General features: G+C 25.3%; 1 protein-coding gene across 14 annotated transcripts; it reads left to right on the top strand.

Moving 5' to 3' along the window:
- Positions 1-286: 286 nt before the first annotated feature.
- On the top strand, positions 287-21,435 carry LOC119669589 (formin-binding protein 1-like; the record flags this gene model as incomplete). Of its 14 annotated transcripts, none has more annotated exon segments than XM_038079545.1 (11): positions 287-402; positions 7,173-7,223; positions 12,475-12,619; positions 12,687-12,977; positions 13,050-13,228; positions 13,300-13,486; positions 18,173-18,495; positions 18,570-18,704; positions 20,639-20,805; positions 20,883-21,036; positions 21,204-21,435. In XM_038079545.1, coding segments are annotated over 11 exon segments (1,878 nt in total), but the record flags the coding sequence as incomplete, so codon positions are not given.
- Positions 21,436-22,968: the final 1,533 nt, after the last annotated feature.

Raw genomic sequence — 22,968 nt, 5'->3', positions numbered from 1 at the left:
TATATATAAAATATTTTATTTTTTACTGAATACAGCCAAGAATACTGGTTTCGATTTTATCAATTCATTCATCATGATACAGTGAGTGTATGATAGATTAGTACACATCTAATTAGAAACTAATTTAATAAGCAAGCGCATACATCAGATGTTTATATCTTTTTATATATTTGTGATATAAATAGTGGTTATTACGAATAACGAGTTCAGTAACTAGTTACTGATATATTTTTTATAATTTAAAAATGATATAATTTAATTTATTAATTTTTTCTTTATCTTGCAGGATCAATACGAAAACTTATCAATACACACAAACAAAGGCATTGAATTTCTGGACAAATATGGCAATTTCATCAGAGATCGCTTAGCGATAGAATCAGAATATGCAGCGAAATTGAGGTAAGTATTATTAAAAAAAAATCAAATATATTATTTATTTAATCTATTTGTAGAAAGTTTTCTACTAATAGAAATTTTAATTTCTGAATTATAAACGTTTAATTTTTCCTACTGAAACCTTTGGTTTTCCATGGTTTTAAAGCAGATTCCAAATATTTTTTTCGCGTTAAAAATTGGCATTAATCTTAACGCTACGATGTGTATGACAATCAATTATTATGATGACACAAACTATCATAATGTCCAATTTTTCATATAATACTTGTTAAATATACTTGATTATTATACTTATTGATATTAATTAATAAGCCAATTTTTTTTATAGACATGACAGAGCCTATATTGTTTTCTGTGTTTTCTTTTTCAAATCTTCAAATCTTTATTTCAAATATGTATATTTGAAACTCCTCTTTAAGTATTTTTAAGTGTCTTAGGCATGTTCAGTCGTGATGCTATTTGTCTTCCAATGGCATCCCGAGCTGGTTTTGTGGTTTAAATGTTCCAAACTCGGTTCTGCTGCAAAAATATTTTTCTGCAATCATTGCCATACAACATTGCAAGTTTCGTATAACATGGTTTTGGTTCGAGATCTGAGATACTCATATATCGAATTCATATTAAACGCGATTCAGCGTAAATAAACCGGTATTATCACACACACAATATTCTATTATGAGTATTACAAAATTTTTGTTAGAAGACTAAAATGTATGAGTTTTCTCCCTAATGCATCCTTCTAAACAATAATATCAGTTGTCATTAGATGATACCATCATTGCTTAAAGTAAGAGCGGTTTAAAGTTGGTTTCTGAAATTCTGAAATACAATTTTTTTTTATTAATTATTTTAAGCAATCTGCTAAATTTTAGCAACAATAATGGGTTTTGAAATTCAAATTCAATTCCTAACCGTCAAATTTTTTGATTTTGTGCAGTTTAATCTATTATAATTTAGGTATTAAAGTAATTTGAAGTTGCTTCCTTCAAAGATTGGAATTTTGATTTTATACACATACGTAAAGAGTTTATTAAATACTAAAAACAAAATAGAAGATCTAATGTATTTACCTCAATAAAAAGTGAATAACGGATTATTTTCTTCAAAAATATAATGATATATTTGTTCTATGAAATATTTAAAATTAAATTATTGTATATATAATTAATATTAGTAATTAATGTATATATTCCTCTTAAAGAGATCGAATCACATTATCGTGAACAGTTTTTTTCTTCAAGTAATTTGGTAATCATTCAAAACTTGATTTGTCCATAAATATTTTATTCAAATATCCAAAATTATGTCTTAAACGATTGCTTTGACAGAGTTGACCTGACCATATTAGTATTGCTCACATTTGTGCGAAAACATTGAATGGCGCCTTATGTTATAGAATGTATGGTCTTAAAATTAGCAAATCACAACAACTGGATATAGTAAAAAAGTTACTCATAACTCAGACAAGCCAACCAATCCCATATTTGGACCAGAACACAACGTTTCGCAGCAGCTGCAGCTGACACGATCATATGAAAAAAATTTATAATTATCACTTTATGGATATCTTTTGTCATTAATTATAAATGTTCTCCTTTTTATATGTATGTGAAAATAAATTTTCTGTTTAAGTAACAAAATTCTTTGCAAAATGAGTGCAAGGTCACGCGGCACTGCTCTTTTTCGGTTATTTGTATGGTGCTGGGTCCGAAAAATTTTATAGCGCTACCGTTGATATATTTCACAAAGAGATAAACGCCTACATCTTGTGCTATTTCTTGTTGCATATATTAAACGTGCCTGCATATTAAACATTTTATCAAAATGTTTATTAAGAAGTCTTAATTTTTTTTTTAAACCAACTATTCAAAAATAAATTATTTAGTAAGTTCTTAATATTGCTTCCGTTCTAGAAGCATGTAATAGGCACTATAAATAGAAAAGCGTATCTTTACGAAAAGTGATTTCTTTTTCTAATTTTAAGTGAATTAAGTGTTACCACATAAACTAGCAGAAATGCTGATATGAGTACTTTAATTTACTTACATACGTACTCACATCATGAATGTACTCACTGAAAGCTGTCAATCATTCACTTTGTACTTAGTGATGTCGACCGCTCATGCCTTTTTGAAAATAGCAAGAAAAAAATCATTGTAAATAAAAACGCTTAAGAAAATAATGTTAAAGTAAAAAACCAAAGGCCAATTTAATTTTGGTTGTTAACCTTCAAGTCCCCCTTCCGAAGTAGCTTTAGTAATTGACTTGAACATTCTCTTGCAACACGTTCAAGCGCAAGCTCAATTGCATTTGAGCTCGCGAATAAAGCGGCGGCTGACTTAACTGACTTAAAAATTAAATGCTCCGAATGGACCGAAACTAAGAATTACATTCGATATACTATCTCATTCATTATCAGAATAGTGTAAATGCTGTTTTGCATGGTAATTGTTTATTGTTGAGGTAAATTATTTAATTAACCAGAACTGATTAGGTTCGTGTTTATGTAAATAATTTTCAATTTGAAGGTTTATTCAAAAGTTTTTCAATTAATAATTAATTATTTATTGAATCGCATATATTGATATTATTTTGGTAATAAATTTCTGTGTAATATATTATGCCTTGATTTTAATACGAACGAAGGCAAAAAAGTAATAACAATTCCTTAAACGATATTTTGGTATCGAAAAGTAGTAAAACTTTTTAAAATTTTCATTCTTTCAAACTGTACTCTGTGTTTTCGATTCAATACAAAAAATCAGTAAAAAAAATCGATAGTATGTTAGTGCAGATAATCGGCCTTACTATCTTACCAAGATGGAGTTATCCGATATCATAGAAAACTGCCATAGCCAGAAAATGAGTGAAATTTTCTTATTTTTTTGTGATTACCCTCGTCGTCATTACCCTTTGCTCTGGTGGTTGGTTGGTTGGTTGCAGTGGCAAGCCATTAAATAACGTCCATGTACCTTAATTAGCGATTTTTCACCTTTTTGCTATCACATTCTTCGCAAGAACCCTAGTAAGAAAAGTAGAGACTAAATCCATCCCACTGAATTTAGATAATTTAATAGGTCTTTCATCTTCACCGATGAACAGTCTGATATTCTATCAAAGAAGTATCTTCCTAAGAACCTATATCACCTGGACGCTAAAGACGGGCATTCAAAGAGAAAATGTATTATGGTTTTTATTATAGGTGCACCGTGTTAATCTGGAAGTTGCACATAACTTAAGTGCTTTGCTTTTGCTATTGCCAAGTTGTAGATAGAAGAGGAAGGTACTTCTTTTATTAGAAGGAAAATTTTCTTGTAATTCTCTGATCCTTATACCTAATGCAAAATGTTTTCTGTTTAAATAAGTACAGTTGTAGTGACAAACATTTATTACAACACATATTATTTTATGCAAACTTCTAATATTCTTCGTGAATGTTAAAATTAAGGTTCTCTCAGTTTTTCTCATACATACTAATAATTTTTTTCCTTTACTTTATCTTTATGTTTTTTGAATAATTTTGTTTTTAATAATTGATGGCTCGTAGTTACATTATTTAGTGTTTGGTATGTGGAAGAACACTCGTAATATAAGTCAAAGACTAAATAAATAAGTGGAATGGACCACTTTCACTATTATATAATTATTGATCTAGTAATTGATCATTCTCTTGTTTTGAACCATAACTAGTTGATTGGTGGTCAAAATACTCATAACTGATAGAATAATTAATAAAATTTCACTGTCATATAAAAAAAGGAAATAATCTTATTTAAAATGAGATGTTCCATTTTCACATTATGTTACGGGCTCCAAATGTTTCCCTAGCTTTTATTTGTCTCTTTTGTATGTCTTATTGATAGTTGTTATCAGTTGATATGTAGACATCTAAATAAGAGAAGACATACTTAATATCTGTGATTTGACAAAGTCTGTAATACTTATATTAATTAATGTTTTTAGAATAGCATTCTTAACATGATTACTGCGCAATATAAAACATTTTGCCATCACTCTTTTTACTGCATAATATAAGTTTTTCTTCTATTTCAATGAAAATGAAATAATTTAATTTGTAATTTAATAGTTAAAATTGTTTTATTGTATAGCAAAACGGGTTTTTAATAACAAAAAGAATCCATGGCATTTCGTTCTGAACTGTTTTTGCGAATATATAATTTAAAGCAAAATCTTGTTATTAACTGTAGTATATAAATTTATTTTATCATAGCTTTGCGCTCTTTTCCAAAAAGAAATGGAAGAATTGCAAAGCTCTCATCTATTGAAGTAGCGCTACAAATCTTAGAAAACCTTTTTATGTAGACTTCGAAAAACTATTCCAAACTGATATTGGAAGCCTCATTAAATTCTCAAAAGAAATTATAGTAATATAAGCGATAAAGGTAGCTTTTGAATCAAGATTATCCGGATCACATAAATACTACAACATAAATTATTGGGAGAGGGGATTTTTTTTCCATTAGGCGTCTAACATAAGCTACCATATTGTATTTATTTAAAATTTATTTTTATATGTAATAACAGTTTTTTATTGCAGTCCAGATCAAAATTCATAAGTTCTTTCAATCGTCAAACTTATTTCAAACAATGTAGCTAAAAGTTAGAAGACTCATCTATGATAGTTTTCTGTTATGATCACCCATCATTCTGGATATTTTAATGGCCAAACTTATTATATATTCGTAGCTGAAAGTTAAACATTAATCCATAGATTTAATGTTTTAGAATTTTTGTTTCTCTAATTATTGTTGTGTTTTTTTTAAACACGTACAAGGTGTGTAAATATAAAGATAGAACAAATAAGATTTAAAAGCTGTTAGTACGAGGCGTGTTATAAAGTCCTTCAAATAGGGCTTGTCAGTGCTAAACAAACTTTTTGCGTTGTTATCTTAACCCACATTTATTTATTAAACCACTGAAATATATATGTAACATCAATCTTAATAAACTATCCTCATAAAAACTGACCTTTCTCAAAATGAAAGTAAACTTATTTAATTAAACTAAGTTATGAAATAACAAATTTTATAATTTTATTTAATTAAAAACTTATCAGCAATGGGTCGCCTATACACGCCTATAATTCTTAGTATTACATGTACGAATATAAGTTCCATTTGTTATGATTATATTGTAGTAATGCAAAGTTAAATATTTTTGCTAAATGTGAAATTTTTGCAATTAAACACACCTTTAGCAGTTACCGAAGCATGTGTATTCATTTGTCATTCTATTATTAATAGAATAAAAGTTCTCTAATGTTAGTCTGGAAAGTCGGCCTGTTGCTGATGTTCTCCTATTGAAGTTTCGTGTTAATATGTCTCACTTAAAACATACGTTAATAAATGGCACCAATTTGCTCGCACTCATAGAATCAGATAAATTATGTGCTGGCATTTGTGTGATGTTGTCTTTTGAAGAGCTGGTACCGACACTTTGCTGACACACTTTACACATGCGACACTTTTACACTTTTGTTTCTATTATTTCTATTATTTCTCTGCGCCCCTATTTACAATGGGTTAGTGCTAGCTAACGCCTCCCTCCATAAGCCACAACAACTTGTAATGTGATTATACCAAGGGGGTTTCATTTTACACATTGCCACAAATTTGTTGTGTTATGATTTGGTCAGTTTTAATTTTTAGTGTATTTTTCTGCTACTTGAGTAACTTACGAGTATAAGTACATCGCATTGAGGGTGAAAGTACTTTAGACTTTATTTCAAATTCTACTTTGCTTTAATTACATATTTATTTCTACACTTTGTATATCGTTTTACTTAAAGTGTCATTTCTCACAATCCGGAAACATTGTCAACTTATCTTATCAATCTTTGAATTATTTATTTTTTTTTTAATATTATTTTACTTTACTGAAGGTTTTCTTGCTCGAGATAACCGCAAGCAAGCCATCCACTAATCCGCAAATTGTTAAGATTGCAGCAACTCTTCATCTTGCAGTGATGATGAGATTTTTGAGATTTTCTCAAGCTCAAGTTAGCGTGTGACTTCAGTTGCCCTAAGTATATGCTAATCTGTAGTTTGTCATTTTGACTGCATAAAATGTTGTCTCCATTTGTATCTGATTTACTCATATACTATAACGACTCGAACATCATCATAAACATTTGTGGTGGCACTGTCGACTTCGCTCATCTAAGCTCCACTATAAACTTTGTTTTTATTTGCATTCAACTGAGTGCTTTTTTTACCTCACCATATAGCGGCGTTTATTGTGTATTTCAAGTGACTATGAATCTTACATATAAGAAATTCCCATGATTAAATCTGGTAGACCACAAAAATCTACAATTTCTGCAGTTAACTGCTGTATATTGTTTTCCATCTTCATAAATAAGTTCACTAAAAGTTGTCTACTTTCTATATCTCAACTAAAAATTATTATTTTTTTTCTATTATTATTATTGCGTTTATGCATTTTTAATAACTTTTTTGTTTTATGATGCTTTTTACATAGTAAAGATTTCATGTTCCATTAATTTTTTCTTAACTTTCAAAATCAAAACAAAAAAAAAATAAAACATTAAATACGTAACTCTGCATTGCAACACAAAAAGCAAAATAAAAAAAATATGAAAATATATAATTTAATTTATTTAAAAAATTAAATTTATTATTTAAATTAATTATTAGCATAAATTTCACTTAATTTGTTTTTATTGATATATAATAAAATTAATAAGTTTAATTAATTAATTTATTTTCTTTCTTCTCTTAACTGCTTCACAGACGACTAGTGAAAAACTATCAGCCCAAGAAAAAAGAGGAGGAAGATAATGAGTAAGTATTTATGCTAAATGGTTAAGTTAGCTATGTTAAAGATACAAATCTAATCATACATTTCAATTAATTATATTATGACAACATATTTAATTTCGAAATAAACGAAAAAAAAATCGGTTGCATATTGTTAAGCACGTATTTATTTTAGTTTATAATTTATTATTGGCTATTCGCCAATGTTTGAAAAATTTGGCTGCTATTTTCGTATTATTTTGAAAAAACCATGAAGCACAGTAATAAATTTATTTATATATAAAATATGTATAGATTTTATAAGTATAAGTACATAAATATACTTATTCTTATATATAAAAAACAAAAAAAACATATCTAAATAAGAATTGTAGTTGCATTTTAGTGCTTCCAGCTCAAAAAGCAGTATATTTTGTGTTCATATAAATTAACTTTAAGAAAATCTAAAGAAATAATCTTGTTTTGAAATATAATAAATAGAAATATAGCAGTCATATTTTTTATTTTATTAACAAGCATATGTTATTATATATATTACTATTATTAGAAGGGCGAATGTTATGTTGGGGCATATTAGAGAATATGCTCGCTCAGCGTCTAAGCTGGCAAGATTTTTACATACATTTTCATAAAATGAGGTTAGGTTACAAAATGATAAAAATTATTACATACAATTTATAGTTTTAAACATTCATTAAAAATTTATAATTTAAAATTTTTTTAGTCATCTTTTGAGTATTTATTTAACTTAATTTAGTTTTACATTTAGAAAAACAGATGGTTTATCTGTTTTCTTTGATCTTTATAAGTTCTGCATATTTCTTAATGTAATGTCACTGACTTAAAAAAGCATACAAATAATTATTCTCTATTTTATGTATAATTTATTTTCTACTACATTATTATAACTACTCATATTACTTCTCCTGAATGTTATTGAGAAATATATTATCTCATAAAATTATAAATTAGCATTTATTAGATTAGTTTGCCATCTTACTAGTGAAGAATTGGGGTTGTTACGTTAGCTTAGTTTAATAGCAAACTTTATTAATAGATTTTTTCAAAGTCAAACATAACGAAGAAGTTATTTTAAAATAGAAAATGCATAAATATGAGTAATGCATTGCATGACAAAAAACATATTCTTTTAAATTTCCATTTTTGTTTTCTCCCATTATTGTTACAGTGGTCCTCATTAGTGGTCCTTGGATCTTTTTTTAAATTTATATTGCTATATTGATTACTCTATATATTTCTTTGGCCAACACATATTTCTGCTCATTAAAATACTTATTAGAATATTCAATACTGCAGCATGATAAAGCAGTCATAGAAATAAATCGGAAGTATTTAGGTTAATATTTGTCTTAACGGGATACTGGACTATAGGACAGCATAAGTTAAGATCAAATCTGCTGTAGTGCGTGTTCGCCAACACTCGAACAGTACTTGTCTTGTTTATGTGTAAGCTTGTCCAGGCTTGCGCAGAACCAGACTTAAGCTCTTCGGCGTCCTACTCTTTAACATACTCAGTTATATTTCCAATATTTACATTGACTAGATTCTTACCATGAATGCGTCCGGCTGATTCTAATATACCTATCCTTCTACCCAATATTACGAGTGATCTGGAATTAAAATTAATTTCTTAACTAATTGTTGAGGACTCTTTCATCCTTTTATTTCATTTACTTATCTATGGTTATTTATAGCGAATAACCACTAGACCTACACATCCATAGTGTGTGAAAAATAAAGATCACCATGTAAATATTAAGGTTTACATTTGCATTGAGAGGGTATTCGCTATACAAAATAAATACAGTGATCCAGGGTCTGATTTATATCTGAGGTAATATTATATTAAAAGTTTGTATGTAAGTTAATAACAATATATAGTTTTTAAATTTTTACAGGGATATGTACAAACATTGGAGAAATAATCAAATTTTATATAATGATTATCTGATAAATTATTCGGATATGGCAGCTAACATCAGTTATTTGAAACGTATTTACTTATTTAAATATATATATGTTGATCTTTTTCCGAGTTAATGCATCTGGGCACTTTTACTATTTGATAGCTGGGGGTTTTTTCCACCCATCTCACTGACTAATTTGTGTATTTAAATATGAGTTCTAGTTTTTGTATACACGCAAACTCAAATAGTCCTTTTTTTGTTGTTGCTGTAGCAGTCAGACATGACAGGTCCACCACCGGTTCTAGAAATACCTACTTAAACTGATTTTTTGTATGGTTGAAATAAGTTGGAAATTGTGACTGTATTTGAAAATCTATCACGTAGAAAATAATCTCTGCATATCAATGCATTAACTATATGAGTATTTCAGAAAAATATGTGTACATGATGATTCAGTATTGTTTTACGTTGAATATAATAAATAGAAATATAATTTTTAAGAACTTATTTGCAATTTTAAAATATAAATAACGTATATAAATCTATAATACGTTAACTTTATTAAATAAAAACCTTAATTACAAACACTACAGACATATTTTTCATACTCATCTCTCAAAAGTTCAGTGACCATATTACACGCTGACAAAAGCAAAAATGCATTAACCAAATTTTTTATTTAAAAAAATTTTTTTTTAAAACAAACAAAAAAAAAAAATAAATAAAAACTTTTGAAAATATTTATTTTATTTTCTTGCAGTTTTTTATGTATATTTTGCATCATTATGACGCATCAATGCATTTCGTATTTTCTGTATAATTAGCAAAAATTTACATATTGGACTAAAGTGATATACGTGCGTTTTTTTTTTTTGAAACATAAAAAAAGTGTAAATTTTAAAATTCTGGCGCTAAAATTTAGTTTAAATATCATAAATGACATCATTTTGTCCTCGATTGTAAAAACGTTCTTTGCATTTTAATTAAAATATTGAACAATATTTGTAAATTAATAAAAATTCCAAACCAATTTTTAACTGCCATATCAAATGTATAAATATGGTTTTTATTCCTTAAAATACTTTTTCTATTATTCGCATTTTGAATAAATTATGCAAAATGATTATTAATTCAATTTAGCATTTGCGTGCTTTTAAAAGTATTTAAACTAATTTTAATTATATATCAATGTGTGTTCATTTTTATATATTTTTAATTTTAATAGTTTCAATTAAAAGTAATTACACTTAAACTTTGAATATTGAAAACACTTTGAATAGTTATTTTCTTAAAATTTTAAATTTAAATTTAATTTTTGTTTGTGTAAATCTTTTGATTTCTACAACAACGATGATTTACACAACAATTAAAAAATATTATAACAATAATTTTCATTTTGTTTTTTATAAACGGAGATACACAATTAGCTGTGTCTTTGTGATTAGCTATGGATCTCTAAAATCCTGAAATAATTTGTCACGACTTAATCTATAAAAAAATGAACTCCTATATTTTTCTTCGTCTTTCGTATATTATTCTGTCTTCCACTATGTTTTCTAGTTCAGTCAGCCACTGTTGATTCACGACTTCAGAAATGCTTGACATCAAGCTAAATTTTGATGATGGTTAGATAATTCAATTTTACAACAGCGGCTCTGAAGTTCACAGGTTTTATTATTAAAAATCAAATTATAAATAACAATAAAAACAGCTGGTTTTAAACATCATTTGATTTTAAATTAAATAAAAATTAAAAATGTAAACTTTGATCCTACAAAAAAATTATTAGTTGCTTTTCAAAAAAAAAAATTTTTTATACTGTGAGTAAACATTTTGCCCTTTTTCAACACATAAAGTTAAATAGTTAAAACATAACCTATATTGTGAATTAGGTTATAACAACAGCTATTCGTATTAACGTTAGAGTCAAATCCGTTTATGTATTTATTTAAGATTTTATATTTTACTATTACCAAAAACCTCTATTTTCATATATTTTATATATATTGTTTTAGAAAATGTAGTATAAGCATTAAAAAAATGTGTTAAATAAATACAAATAAACATGTATGTATTTGTTAGTAGTAGTGTTAATTTTTTAATTAATAAAATTCAAGTTCTTTGCAAAATTAAACATTTCCATATTAAAATATATTCTGTAAAGTTGAATGTTAACTCATAACAGCGTCCCAACATTATGTTAAAATCTAACGACTGTTAGATTTTTTAACAGAAGCAGTTTGTATGTTTTTGGTTCTATGTTAATGCGATGTTTTTGGCAGTTTATATTTTATGGTACTGCCATGTGAAAAAAAAAATTAATTTTATTTTAAAAAGGCTTAAGTAATATTTTCTATTTTCTTTAATAAATCTTCAATGCTTACAATAAAATAATAATTAAAAAGAATTTTATAGTCACACATTATACAAATTAAAGTTAAATATGTAGTTATTAAAATTATACTAGCTATTAACAGACGCGTATCATAACAACTTTTTGAGTACATATAACATATAGTAAAAAATTTATAAAAATTTTAATTTCAAGATGATGATATCGCTATACTATAAACTACTAAATGTTTTTAATAAATAAAAAGGCATAGAGAGGGGTTATGAAAAAATCTGGCAGTTAATGGAGTGTAAAAGTGGTCAAGTGCACCGACTTAACTAGCCTCAACATAATAAATAATATTTTCTTGAAATTACCTAGATTGCATAAATTGTTCAAATTGATTTTTAAAATTCGTTTTCAATAGAAAGATATTTCGAACAGTAGTTAATTATAATAATAAAATTTTATTATTTACTAATTAGGACACGAGTTCAACTCTTGGTACTTGCAGTGTCAAATAATTATTTACAAATAATTAAATACAAGAAATAATTCCAAGACCACTGATGATGGGTATGTGGCAATACTCCAAAAAAACTTTATGATCTGCCAAAAACTAAATTGATTAATAAATAAAGTTGAACTAAGATTGTTTTTCAACTAAAAGTTGAGAAAACTTTAACAGTAATATTAGGCCCACTACTTTTATTTAAAGGACACTAAAATGAAAACAAGTTAGCAAATGAATACAAGTCAGAATACAAATAGTAGTATTCACAATCTTGAGTAACGAGCTCAGTAACCGAGTAACAAAAAAAATATATTTACTTAAATTATATTTTGTTGATATCCGAACCGAATCATCATGTTATTCGGTTACTCAGATTCCTAGTTAAGATGGCAAATCCATTAATGTTCTTGTGTAACTACTTTAATATCCTATCTGAAAGCAAATCTTATAATGTTAAATTTTTAAAATTTTAAATAATTGTATTATTCATTTCCTTTTCAGATTCTCTTCTTGGCAGGCATTTCGAAATGTGCTGAAAGAAATCGGTGATTTAGCGGGACAACGTGAAGTTGTTGCTGAATCACTACAATTACAAATTATACAAGCAGTAACGCTGCTATCAAAAACATTAAGAGAAGAAAGAAAAGTGAGTGTATTTATGACACATTTCCCATAATACAATAATTATAATATAATATATTTTTTTTTCACAGAAATGTTTAAATGACGGCACAACACTACAACAGAACCTTAATTATCAATTAGGTGCACTAGAACGTGCAAAACGTAACTATGAAAAAGCCTATAGGGACTCAGAAAAGGCCATAGAAAGTTATAAAAAGGCTGATATGGATTTTAATTTAAGTAGAGCAGAAGTGGAACGGCACAAAAATGTTATGACCCAAAAAATACAACAGTCCGATGATGCAAAAAATGAATACGCAAATCAATTACAAAAAACAAATAATTTACAACAACAACATTATAATGTGATGCTACCTGCGGTAATAAAAAACACCATAACTATTTTATTAAAATAAAAAATAAAAAATATTAATATGAAATATTCTCTTTAGGTATTTAATCGTTTACAAGAGTTAGATGAGAAACGGACTCGAGGTATACGGGAGTTTATAGTTGGTGCTGCTAAAGTTGAATCAGAGGTAGCACCTATAATAGCTATATGTATGCAAGGTATTGTTAAAGCCGGCGAGTCAATAAATGAAAAAGAAGATTCCTTTAAAGTCATAGAGAGGTTAGTGAGAATTATTTAATTTAAATAATGTTAACTTCAGTAATAATTTATTTAATAACTTCTCTATATAGGTATCAATCTGGTTTTACGCCACCAATCGATATACCGTTTGAGGATTTATCTAAACAAGATCACGATACATCACAAGATTCACACTACAGTAATATGCAGTCAAACCATTTAACAATGAAAGGCACTATGAGTGCGAATAAACTTAAGAAACGTGTAGGAATATTCAATATATTTGGTAGTAATAAGGTAAATATTTTACATATTTATTATATATAAAAGACTGCAAGTTTCTTTTTAAAATTATGTATTGACATTTCTTTTAAGTCTAAATGTTTTTTTTTTTAATTAGGAATACGCCTAAATTTTGTGTATTTAATTGTTAACTTTACAAATATAAATGAATTAGTTATTATACTTCGGAAGTGTTTCTAAATATTTTTTTATATATCTACATAAAATTTAAATTATTGTCGTGTTAATATAAAAAAAATTTGTCGTAATATAATAGCCACTTTGATAGTTTGATGAAAAGATTAAAAATTTTATTTAATTTAATAACTTATATTGATAGTAAAATAATAGTATATGGTAATAGGAAATAATTTTTTTATTTTAGAAATAATTAAATTAAATAAATAATTTAATGTAGAAAGAACATTTAAAAACCAAAACGTAATTTTTGAATTAATGATATCTACCTTATGTTAATTTACATCTGCAAATAGCCAAAAAAAAAATGAAATTTTGTGCCTGAAATAATTGAATATTATTATAAGTTGTTCGTCAAACTGATATTACTATATAGTGTAGATTTTTTGTGGTTATCGCTCGAAATGACGAGTAAAACCATGAAATTAGTTTGAATCATACTCTGAAAAATATACTCATACCACTTTTGCATTCTTAATAAAGTTAAAGATATCTCACAAGAGGTGGACTATCGCATAAGACTTAACAAATTTTGTTGGTTATTAACCCATCTAAAACTAGGCATATAATTAATTTTAATATTATCGAAATCTGTAATATTGTTCATGTTGTTAGCAATAGAAAACACAGGCAGTAAGTCGAATTTCTAACATCTCGACGAGGTTAGGTGTGGCCGCTGCTACGAGAAAGGGAGAAAATTAAAGTACTATTAGTAATGAATATAGGAATTTGAATATGATTTTCAAAGCTAATAAATTTATTTGACTGATGCAAGTAGTTATTGAATTACTTAAACTGTGAGGAACGGTGTCACATAACATCAGTCTACGAATAATTCTTAACAGGAATCTGTCACAGAATTTCCTTTTTACCTAACCTAATTTTGTATCTACTTGGACAAGTTTCAAATAAATATTATTGTACGAAAAGTAGGATAGAATATTTATTAAATTCAAATCGCTCAATGAAATTACAAGTGATATCACATATCTTAATACATAGAGTTACAAAACTTCGAATATATGTAGTATTAATAGTTAATTTAAAGTCTTATGTGATGATTCCTGTTCTCTATTTCCTAGTTTCGCTTGTCTGATATCGAGTAGGGATTGTCGTTTTCTTATTTTATATTATTACCTAATTAAATAAAAATTATACAATTAATAAATAAATTAAATAATTTTGTGAGTTAAAACCTAATTTTATTGTTAAAGAGATAAATTATTATTTAAATTTTTTTTTTCTTTATTCTTTATTTGTTTATTTTGTAAACATCAATCTATCAATTTAATCTAATCGATTATCGTTCCTTTTTACAAAACTATTTTTACTGATTTAATAAAAATTCATTTATTGTTATATTAAATAATTGACAATTAAGTATACAAAAAATCCATTTTTAAAAGTGTCTATATAATATCCCCTTATGAATAATATATTTAAACCCTTTTTTTTCTTAAATATTTTATGTCAAAATATTTATGAATTTATGTGTTATTAAATAGAAATTAATCATATATTAATTACGAATATGTTAAACTATTTATTTAATATATATCTTCATTACCACAAGCTTAATTGTTTCATTTAAGGAAATCAATTGCTTTTTAAAAATGAATTCTAAGTTTAATTTTTTTACGTGTTTTAAATTTTTTGTTATTTAAGCTTTATTTTATATTTCCTATAAAAATATATTTTTGTAATTATATATTTTTTGTTTTTATTTCTTTAAATGGTTATTGAATTTTTTTTTTTGTAACTTTTTGTAACTTTTTTTATAATTTAAATTTTTCATTGTTTTTAAATTGTTTTTGTTAGTTGCATTTTATATTTTATTGCTTTTTGAAAAACATAATTTAAATTATTATTTGTTGTTGTTATTAGTTTTTAAATGTGCTTTTGTACTTTGTAGATTTTTGTTTTAATATAGAATGTATTTCTTTTTTGTATTTATTTTCATTATTTCTCATGATGTCTTTTCTTTTTATATATTTTTCTACAAACTTTTCCTCATCCACAAATATTGAAAACATGATAAAATTATATATATAAAAATAAAATATATGGACGTTTGTGATAATTTAAATCGTAACTGAATTTTATGTAAGTACCAAATGTCCGAAAAGTGTTGTTTCATGTTGTAATGTTTTAGGCTAAAAACAATTCTTATATTCACACTCAAACCCAAAATGAACAACATGTCAAAAATGCTTTTGTTTTAACTAATTCGAAAAGTTATTTATTGTTGTGTTTAACATAAGTTACAATCTTTATTGTGTTTAACAAATTCTAATAATTGTTTGCGCAATTGCTTTTGTTATTATTTTTTATCGTTTATGTATTTGAAGAAAATATTAGAGAAATAAAAAATTTAAGAGATACCAGCAGTTTTTTCTAATAGATATTTAGAATTTATATGTTTATACCTTCTCATATAATTTCTTTCCAACTAAACGTGTGATATTTGATCTTTAACTAACTTAAGGATTATCAAATAATTTGAGGATCTTCAGCTAACTTAAGAAGCTTCAATTAACTTGCTAATCTTCAACCAGCTTAGGAAACTTTAATAAGTTTGAGAATTTTCAACTAGCTTAATAATCTTCAACTAGCTTGAGGATCTTCAACAAACTTGAGGATTTTCCACTAACTTTTCAAATACCTTGAGAATATTTAGCTAACTTAAATTAAGACATAATCAATTATATTATGTTTGACAGTTATGAATTAAACTTAATAAATAAATAAATTAATAAATTTGTATTAGGATCAATGTTAATTAAATTTAATTAATTTTTTTTTTCTGAATTGTGTCAGTTTGACAAATTTAATAATTGTATATCAAGCAGTTATATATATATACCATAACACACCTTTTTTTATTTAATTGACAAATTTGTCAACTATTTATTGAAACTTGACAGACACAATAAAGACCAATATCATTGAGCAAAAGTATCTTAGCTTCTTTTAAAATCATATTTGAACAGAAGAAGCAAAATTATAATATTCGATATCGAGTGGCATAGTCTCTTTCATAATCTTTTTCTACTTTAATAGAAACGGATGATGGAAATAGATGGATATTTCATCTCAAAGTGACTTGAAAAGGTTGTCCTATTATAAAAAGTGTCTAAATAAAATATTCACTTAAACTATGAATTCAATATTAATGCAAAATATTATAGATTCTGTTATAATATGTTATAACTTCAATTAAAATTCAAAATTCAAAAATAACAACTGTTTTATAATAACTTTTCAAAGGAATTCATATTCATTTAAAAATTGTAACACTATTTATAATATAAAATCATACACGTAAAAAATCTCTAAAATATTTTCTTCTATGACATTTTTTAATTTTTATTTTGTTTTCAAAAAAATCGTTCAAAAATTGGTGCTTCAATAGTCAATAATTAGTCACAAAAATGTAATAACCATAAAATTTTGTATTAAATTGCTAAAGCTTCTAAACCAATAAAAATAAACTACATGTGTTAATTCCTCTAAATGTGTATTTATATTGCATTCTAGTATTTGTTGTTTATCATTGTAATTAATTTTAAATAAATTACGTTTTTATTTAATTCCTTTTTTATAATATTTCTTATTTAACGTTTATATATAAAATTAATTTATTAAATAACTAATTTTTTATATATATTTTTTCTCTATTTTTTTTTTCTTTTTACATCTTATATATTAATATTTTTTTTAAACAAAATATTTTTATAAAAACATTATTTTGGCTTTCAAAATTTAAATTAAAATAATTAATAAATTCTTTTTACATTTTACTAAATTATAAACTTTCATGCAAATTCTCACATATATGTACATATAAACAACATATACACATATATATACAAACGAACACGCCTACAATTTAAACTTCAATCATATAAATGCATTTAAATATGTGATACGATTTCAAAAACTCTGTCGTAGCAACAGAAGATTATTGAAGCCTGTATCACCATGAAGGTATGACTTAACGCTGCTTTATTATTATATACTAACCATTATAAATTAAGTACATATCTATCTACTCTTTGTAATACTCACTATTCTCACTTCATAGATTTTTCCATTTTGGTCATTAAATCACTTTATTACTTTTTGCAATAGTTTAATTATATTTTTTATCACAAAGCAAATATTTTTAATTTTATTATGAAAAATATATATAAAATATAAACAAATATTATTTTAAGTTTGAGTATAATATTAATTTAATAATTAATTTAAAAACTTGCATGGATAATTAAATAATAATTTGTATTTAATGTTTGTCCAATATAATATTTGTACTTTGATTTGTATCACTATTTACATTACCTGTTGTTATTGTTGTAATTGTTCTTAAATCGTGCACTATATCATAAAATAAATATAATTTATTCATTTTATTTAATATATTATTTAATATTTTCGGTTTTTCTTTTTCCAATCCACAAATTTTATTTTCTATAGAATTCATTAACTGCGGACGGCCAAAAGGAAGATTTTAGTGATTTACCACCGAATCAGCGACGTAAAAAGCTACAAGCTAAAATTGCTGAATTGCAACAAAAAATCAGTCAAGAAACAGCTGCACGTGATGGTCTAATGAAAATGAAAGTCGTTTATGAAGCAAACTCATCGCTAGGAAATCCAATGACAGTGGAAGGACAACTGAACGAATCCGAGCACAAATTGGAAAAGTTAAAAATAGATTTAAAAAAATATCAAGGATATTTAGAAAAAGCAAATCAAGTACCCATGGCGAATAATAGTCCGCAAGCGAACCGTAATACTTTCCAAAATGGTCACAGAACATCAAGGTTTGATAAATAAAAATATATTTAAATATATAGAGAGAAAAAGGTAATATATATATATTTTTTTTTTGTTATAGACATTCCAATGGTAGCACCGAAGATAATAATGATGAAGGTGATGACCAGCCTGATGATGCTGGCAGTTTAAGCAGGTCAGATTCAGAGGATAATGTGGCGCAAATACAAAATGGGCATAATAATAACAATAACGGGTACACTCATAAGTCTATGTTTGTTTGTTTTAAGCACCATTCTTTATACATAATTTTCATATTTCTAATTTCTATACACTTTTGTTTTCCTTACTCTTCTTACTATTCATTTAAATTCATTGCACATTTATTTAAATTACTCATTTAATATCAAAAAATTAAAACATATGGGTGTAGAAGAACTAAATCTAAATATATTCGTCATAACCATTTCTATAATTTAATAACGTTAGAACTATTAAAAGTCATTTAATTTTATGTATATATATATATCTCTTTCTAATATTCTATTTCATAATATGGTTTCAGTGAAAGAAAGAATATTGGGTATTACCATAGCATATAGTTAAAGTGTGTTATGTTAGGTTATGTCACGGTTAAAAGCGAAGCCTCCATACAGATCGCGAGTTACACTAGAGCTTTTGTTTTCTAATGCACTATCTTTTCGTATGGAATTGGTCAACTTAACAGTATCTATGTGACGTGTATATTTAATGCCAGAATTAACTGCATCAATTTAACCAATTTATTAAATTTTTTTTTGAGAATTTAGAAAGATTTCTGATATTAGTAGGCTTGCTTTTTGTTGATGCTAAACATTTACAGAATATCAGCTATTTAATAAAAAATAATTCTTGCTTTTCCTTTTCGCACAAGTCGCAAATATCATCAGTCAAACCTTGAGAACACCTTTCCTATTAAGCAATGACCGGCTTAATGACAGGATATAATATTGTCCATTTTGTAGATATAAACATATATTTTTTATGTTTATATAAACAAAAAAGAAATAACTCCTTGGTGGAAGCTAAAATTTTGTTTTTATCTTTTAAATATATAACATAAGTTTTTACCTATTATAAATCAAAAATATATCATTACATTTTAATAGTATTTTGTACTTTAAAATAATCGTGGTAAATTGTTAACGATTCTAAAGCTAGCGTCAAAATGTGTGCCTGTATTGAAATTTATAGACTTGTATATTTATAGACTTGTTCTATGCTTAAATATGTAAACTTTATTGGTATAAAAAGTATACACTACATTTTATACGGCCCATATTTTTGTTGTTTTAATTCATCGAATAAAAGACACATTTTTTTGCAGTGAAAAGAATGAAATTATTGTTCCTCAAAAGAACACGATATATCCGTGCTTGAAGACACTTCGAAAAGATACAAGACTCTTGCATCAGTAGGTATTAAAATTGTAGAATTTTGGTGACATATCATAGTATAATATCCAATGACTTATCGTCTGAATTGTTTGTTTGCTGATTCGTTTGTATAATCGTTATATTATGCATTTTCTTCTCAAATTGCTACGGTGATTATTAAATGTCTGAATTAACTAACTTTATCTTTATAGATTATATATTTATATTTTTCCATGTAGTTAAAAAACACATGTGGTTATATAGATATTTCTTATATAGATATTTATGTAGATATTTTTTATAGATATTTATTAGTTTTAAATAAAATGAACTAATTTTAATGTAATATAATTCAATATAGTAGCTAAAGTTATGGCGTACTAATTTTTTTCACTATATCATTAACTTTGGACTAATCATAAAATGTTTTTCATATATATATATATTGTTTATTATATGTACATGTATCTACTTTAAAGTAATACAATTTCTCTAATGTACTCTCGTCTCTTTATTTTGGTTTTCTCTAAACTCACAATTAAAATTATGGGATTTACTTAAATATTCAAAATTATAAAATACAAAAGTCGCCACAATATGCTAATTTATTTAAAAGTAATTGTAATTTATTATTAATTACTTATTTAATTTTCAAATAATTTTTTTTATTGTTTTAAATTTAAATTTAATTTCGTACTTTTGCTACAATTTAATAATATAAAACAAAACCCCCTTCAAAAATTTTTCTTCCAATTCATTACATGGTATAATTCAGCAGTTCGGCAAGTCCTGAAAGTGGGCTAGGTACATCGCACACATCATTGCCTGGTTCCGGTCAAGGCAGTGCAAATGAAAATGCGATCGGTGAAGATGCATATTTTGAAACGGAAATAGAAGCCTTACAGCCACTAGGCACATGTCGTGCATTATATCCTTTCGAAGGTAAGCAAATAAAAAAATATAAACAGTTTATAGAATAACAACTACACTATTTATTTACTATACTCTACACACTTTAGCTACCAGCGAAGGCAGTATACCTATGAATGAGGGTGAAGAACTCCAAGTGATTGAAATTGATCAAGGTGATGGTTGGACGAGAGTACGACGTATGAATGGTTCCAATGGTTGGGATGAAGGATTTGTGCCGACTAGTTATATAGAATGTACATTGTATGCCTAAATCAGTCAACGTCATTCATATATGTTTATATATACATATATATGTTATATATATAATCATATTTATATATATACCATTTATTTTTAAATTTAGTAATATATATTTTCTTTTTCTTTCAATTCAATTTTCATGCATATATTTATTTAAATTATATAAGCTTCAAGACATTGCAAGAAAAGAAGTCTACTTCAGTCGTTCAAAAAGCAATTGCAAGTAGTAAATTAGTGGGGAATGAAACTGATGATATCAAAATAATATATTCAAAAGAATGGTGCAAGTCTGAATAGAACATCAAGTTTAAATTCCATTTTAAAATATCGAATGTATTTTTGTTTTTGCTTTTTAATTTTGCTATTAAATTGATTAACAGGAAAAATAAAACTAATATAATTATTGGACCTCTTCTTAATTTTAATTACGATATTGTGTTGTGCGTTTTTCATTAAGAGATTTATTTTTATAAAATAATTTTTGTTTAATTTTTTTCTAGAATTGTAATAAATTTTATTTTTGGTTCAGTTTTTTTTACGAATTAATTTTTTAAAATCATAGGCAAAATTATTATATTTTTATACGATCATAAATGTAGTGAAAAACAAAAATCCCTTTGCATCTTTATGTAATCATAATAAAAGAATTAATATTAGTGCTAAAATTTTATATGGTTTTTCTCACTATTATATATTGATGTACGTATATTATTATATTTTTTTTAAATATATCATTTCATTTCGTTTATACTTTCATAAAAAGAAGAAAATTAAATAAATAAAAAATAAAATTAATTCATCTATGAAACAACTAACCTCACCTGATATTAAAAGGAGAACTCCTTATGCACCAGAGACACATCTTTAAAATTCATATAAGTATTTCAGAAAATAATTACATTTTAAATAAAAATATACTGAACAATATTTAAAATATTTGAAACCTATTTTGTCACAGAACTAAAAGTAATAAAAATTTACTTAAAAATGAAATATTACTTTGACATGTAAAAAATAATGCAACATAAAAAATTAATAAAAACCGAAGCCTAATAAACAATTTCATTTATAATTAATTTTTTAAACATCTATACGTTTATAATAAAAATTGTAAATTATTTTTTTCTACTGTAAAGCGTTACAATAATGATACGCTGCTTTTATACAATAATAACATGTGTATATTTTATTTTTTAAACAAATTAATGTTATTAATTATATTAACTGATAACTTTTATTAGTTATAAGTTTAAGTCAATTTATATATGCTAAATGCTGCAAAAAGTGTTGAAAATGCGCATTTTTATAATTTTTATAATATATATTAAATAAAATTATTGTTAAGTTGTATAATTGTAAGCTTATTTGCTAAATATAATTAATAATAATAAGCGTTAATAAGCAAAAATTATTAAAATTAATAATTTTAATTAATTAATTAATATATTTATAAGTTAATGTTGCAATTTTATGATTTAAAAATGCATAAAGCGTCTATTTGTGTATATTTAGTAAGTTGAAATATTTTTTATTTAGCTGTATTAAATTTAAGTCTTTATTTTTATTGCTTTCAAGCGAGTTTAATTATGTTTCTTTTTTAAGTTAGGCTTAATATAAATAAACAAACGAGTAACTATGGCGCTAGATTGCGCATGAATAAATATTGATAAAATTATTAAAATGAATTAAATAAATTATATGAAATAATGTAATTAAAACTTATTTAGAAAAACCATATTCCAAATTTTTAATATTAACATTTACAAATTACTATAACAATATACGATAAGTACTATATAGAAACATATATAAATGCTATATACAAGTATATTATTACACATTGTAATTCAGGCATAATTATGAAAAAATAAATATAAACATTAAAAACGATACGCGAACAAAAGTTGTATGCAGTGAAAAAGTGAATAAAAT

This window comes from Teleopsis dalmanni, chromosome 1, assembly GCF_002237135.1.
Source record: "Teleopsis dalmanni isolate 2A chromosome 1, ASM223713v2, whole genome shotgun sequence".
NCBI classification, from domain to species: Eukaryota; Metazoa; Arthropoda; class Insecta; order Diptera; family Diopsidae; genus Teleopsis; species Teleopsis dalmanni.
The sequence above is the reverse complement of the archived record's forward strand: the minus strand, read 5'-3'. Positions and strand labels throughout refer to the sequence as shown.